General features: G+C 42.5%; 1 protein-coding gene across 1 annotated transcript; it reads right to left on the bottom strand.

Moving 5' to 3' along the window:
* Nucleotides 1-3,319: 3,319 nt before the first annotated feature.
* Nucleotides 3,320-3,709, bottom strand: LOC110725206. Its single transcript, XM_021904693.1, has one exon. The coding sequence runs from the start codon at nt 3,707-3,709 to the stop codon at nt 3,320-3,322; it is 390 nt and encodes a 129-aa protein (XP_021760385.1).
* Nucleotides 3,710-4,600: the final 891 nt, after the last annotated feature.

Raw genomic sequence — 4,600 nt, forward strand, 5'->3', positions numbered from 1 at the left:
ACTAGCTTCAATTCATCCACTAGCTAGCTCCTCAGGGTCCCTTGAGGGAACCAAATTTTTTTTTTATGTGGAATCATAACGTTATCCCGACATCTCAACTATGCATACTCTCTCCATATGGTTGAAATCTATCTCCCTCCACCGTTCTTTGACCACGCCCCTCTAGAATCCAAGGGTCTTAAGTAGGGTTTTAATGTCATGACTAGGGGTTATGGTTGGAAAACAATTTGAAAATTTTGGTGGCAATTCCTAAGTGAAGCGTAAGAGTGGCCATCTCTCAAGAACATCCTAAGAATTGAACCTATTCTCAAACTTACAACCTTTCAAAACAAACCACACCACATTACTTCAATCTTTTTTATTTTTTTTTATTTTTTTTTTGTTTGGTTTTCATGAGTGTCGTCATTTCCATCATCCTCGGTGTCGTAAGAGAAACCGTCTAAAGGGATTCCATGTGGGTCCCAACCACTGGTGTAACCCAGAAGCCAACCATAGTGACCTCGGAAGAGGTCTTGTTGTCATTGAGGCAACGGGTCGAAAGGGGCAGGTAGCTAAAGAGGGAAAGGGTGGGTAGGGTCGACATATGGATAGTTGGGGTCACCCCTAAAATCGCTGCCCCCGGGGGCACGATAATCGTACCCGTTTTTCGTCGGGTAGTCTACCTGGGAAACACCGTGTGAGGAGGGCCCTTGCTAATAGGGCCAATTGGGTTGTGATCCCTGCCACCTAGGGACCGGGCCTTGTTGGGGTGGCCAATATGGGTAATTTTTTGGGAGGGTAACCTCACCCCTATCCACGACCGCACCATAAAGAGCTTGGGTTTGCATAAACATACCCTGTTGGTCTCCATTAGGCTCTGCATGCCAAGTTGCATGCTCATCATTTGTTGTTCAAGGCTACTCATGCCTTGATGTTGTTGTTGTTGCTGTTGCTGATGATGTTGTTATTGTTGCTATTGTTGCTAATGTTGTTGTTGTTGTTGTTGTTGTTGTTGATGTTGTTGGTCGACTTCCATATTCCTTGCGCTACCCAGAGCAGTGGTAGCACACCATTGTCTCGCGGAATTTTCCATACATTCCTTGCGTTCCGCTCCAAGGATGTACGGTTGGGGTAAGGCAAGATACAATACAGTGGTGCTCGCGGTCAACAATCCAGGCATGAAAATTGTTGGCATCTGAAGTTCCTTAGAGGAACCCCGACCTTCTCATTTGTTGTATGTCAATGAATAGATCTTTGTCGGCCCCAATTTGAGTGCACGAGGGGAAGAAGCGATCATAGTTAAGCTTCTTGGCAATCCTTGTAATCATCCACCGAAGGAAATTTCTCCCGTCTTGTGACCCGACTTGATTTCCTCGCAACACACGACGAACCAGTACCCCATATTGAGCCGCCCTTTCAATTCCTCCCTAGTGGCAACCCACAAAGTAAATATCTCTTCATGCGAGAGCTTACTCAAGTCTTGCTTGCTAAACACCGCAAAACCCAGAATGCGGTGTAGAATACGGAGCATAGGGTGGATAATATGGTTGGCCACCGAATACCTAGTGTTGAACTCTTCAAAATAGGTAATCGTTTGTCACCATCGAAATGCATAGTACTCAGGGAATAAGCTCAATGAAGGGGGAAGGAGGTTCTCCTCGGGGTTCAAATCCAACAATACATTAAGATCACTAAGAGTCATAGTGTGCTGGTTGTTGAACAGTTGGATGGAAATTTGGAAGTCGTTCCCGTAAGGCTCCTTTTCAAAAGAGGCCAAGAATTTGAAGGTGGGCTCCTTATATGTTCAGAATTGATTCTTGATGAACTCACTCATCCCTAAGTTGTCAAGGAGCGACCTTATATCATCGTCAATCCCCAAATCTCTCATGGAGCGTTGATCATAGTGTCTGGAGGGATTTAACCTTCGTCCTTGAAGGTCGTTAAGGAACGTAGCATGGACCTTGTTCAAGAATCTCAATCTAGGGGGAACATTTGGTCCTTGAGCTTGAGTTTGTTGAGTACTCGGTTCCTCAACCCTTAACCTGGGCTCCTTTCTGCTCTTCCTTTTGCTCATTATGTTCTCAAGCAATACAAACAACCCAACCAAAAGGAGAACTCACTTCGAACTCAACCAATAATTGGAACACAACAACAACAACTCAAGTCTTAACAATTTGCAAAAGGTTTAGTACTAACAACTAACCACACAAATACAGCTCCCAAAACAACTAGAATTAACAACAAAGCAGTCAATCAAAATACATTATGATAGTAAGCAATTCTCATGAAAGTAGTTGCATTATCATCAATACTAACACCAAATTTCTCAACTTAATTTCATGAAATGGCTTCCAAAACAATAATATTAACAATAATGTCCCAAAATCACTAAATTTCACACTAATAACCAACAAATCCTTAACAAAGAAAATCAAAATCACATGAAATTCACTCAAGCTAATTCATGCTTAATAACTAAAAATTATGCATAAACAAGTGAAATTAAGTAATAAAATGGAAAAATTTAGAGTTATACCACTTAGTAGAAGCTTGAACACCACTAAGAACCTCCAAGAGCACCACCTTCAATTAAGCTTGTAAACCATGAAAATGGAGGATTTTTGGGTATTTTGGAGAGAGAAAGTGGGTGAATTTGTGAGTAGAGTGAAATTTTTTGATGGATTTAAAGGAAAATCAATGGAATTTGTGAGAAATGGGTGAAATTTGAAGGTTTGGGTTTAAGTTTGTGAGGAGAGAGAAGAGAGCATGAAATATGGGTTTCGAAATTATGAGGACGAAATGGGGAAGAAAGGGTTAAAACCCGATTTTCCCAGTTCTGCGCGCCCGCACAGGAATGCTGCGCGCCCACACAGGCATGCTACGCGCCCGCACAGAAGTCGCGCAGACTCTCTGTCTCGAATCACCAATTTTGAATTAAGCTGTGCGGGTTCTGACAATGAGTGCGCGCCCGCACAGAGGTCGCGCACTGGGTCGCGCAAACCTTCTGCCTTGAACTCCAATTTGTGAATAAATCTGTGCGGGTTCTGACAGTGCCTGCGTGCCCGCACTTCACACTGCGCGCCCGCACAAATGTCGCGCACAGGGTCGCGCAGAGTAAAATTCGATTTATTTTTCCTCACATCTTCGAAGTAGAAAATCCTTGTTCCTTCATCATCCAAACACCTATCAACCAAAAGGGGGAAAAATCAAATTCAAATTCAAAAAAGAGAAAGTGAAATCGGAATATTTTAAAAAAATATAGAAAGGAGTTAGAAACTCGGGTTGCTTCCAGAGAAGCGCTTCTTTATGAGGTCACTAGCTTGACCATGAGAAAAATTCTTCAAGTGGGAGGCTTGGGATCCAAAGGATCAAGCATTATACATTCGATGATACCAACTTCTTCCTTGCAAAAGTAATGCTTTAAACGATGACCATTAACCATAAACTTGTTACCATCTGCATCTAACTCAAAGGAGCCATAAGGAGTAGTCTTTGATATCACAAAAGGACCCGACCACTTTGATTTGAGTTTACTTGGAAACAAACAAAGCCTTGAGTTGAAAAGCAAAACCTTGTCTCCAACCTTAAAGTTCTTGTTTCGAATATGTTGGTCATGCCACTTTTTAGTCTTCTCCTTATATAACCTTGAGCTCTCATAAGCATCATCTCTAAGCTCTTCAAGTTCATTGAGCTTAAGCAATCTCTTCTCACCGGCCAACGATAAATCCATATTGAGCTCTTTGATGGCCTACCAAGCCTTGTATTCTAACTCAACCGGCAAGTGACAAGCCTTTCCATAGACCAACCTATAGGGGGTTGTGCCGATTGGAGTCTTGTACGCCGTCCTAAGAGCCCATAGTGTGTCATCAAATTTGAGAGACCAATGTTTCCTTGATTTGTTCAGCATCCTTTCAAGAAGATTTTTGATTTCACGATTCGAGACCTCCACTTGTCCTTGAGTTTGAGGGTGGTAAGGTAATCCAACCTTGTGATGAACGTCATACCTCTTGAGAAGACCTTCAAATTGCTTTTTGGCGAAATGGGAGCCTCCATCACTAATTAGCACCCTCGGAACTCCAAACCTAGGAAAAATAATCTTCTTTAGAAGCTTAAGCACAACCTTGTGATCATTGGTAGGTGAGGGTATGGCTTCAATCCATTTTGTCACATAATCGACCGCTACCAAGATATATAGATTCCCACAAGAAGAAACGAAAGGCCCCATAAAATCCACCCCCCAAACATCGAAGAGTTCAACTTCTAAAACACTTTGTTGGGGCATTTCGTCCCTCTTGGTAATGCCTCCGCTCCTTTGACATCTATCACATTGCGAAACAAATTGGTGGGTGTCTCTATGCATTGTCGGCCACCACAATAAAGATTGAGAGATTTTTGCCACTGTTTTGTCAACACCACCATGTCCTCCACATGGTAGTGAGTGGCAATGCTCAAGAACTCCTTGAATTTCATGATCTGGAATACACTTCCAATAAAGGCCATCTCCACATTTCTTGAATAGATATGGGTCATTCCAAAAGTACCTTCTTACTTCCTTGAAAAACTTCTTCTTTTGTTGAGAAGAATACTCCGGGGGAACGACTCCACACACAAGATAGTTGGC

Source organism: Chenopodium quinoa, unplaced genomic scaffold (genome assembly GCF_001683475.1).
Source record: "Chenopodium quinoa cultivar QQ74 unplaced genomic scaffold, ASM168347v1, whole genome shotgun sequence".
Lineage (NCBI taxonomy): Eukaryota > Viridiplantae > Streptophyta > Magnoliopsida > Caryophyllales > Amaranthaceae > Chenopodium > Chenopodium quinoa.

Coding starts and splice junctions, on each gene's coding strand:
- LOC110725206 (XM_021904693.1), bottom strand. CDS start 3,709: ATGGATTTATCGTTGGCCGGTGAGAAGAGATTGCTTAAGCTCAATGAA.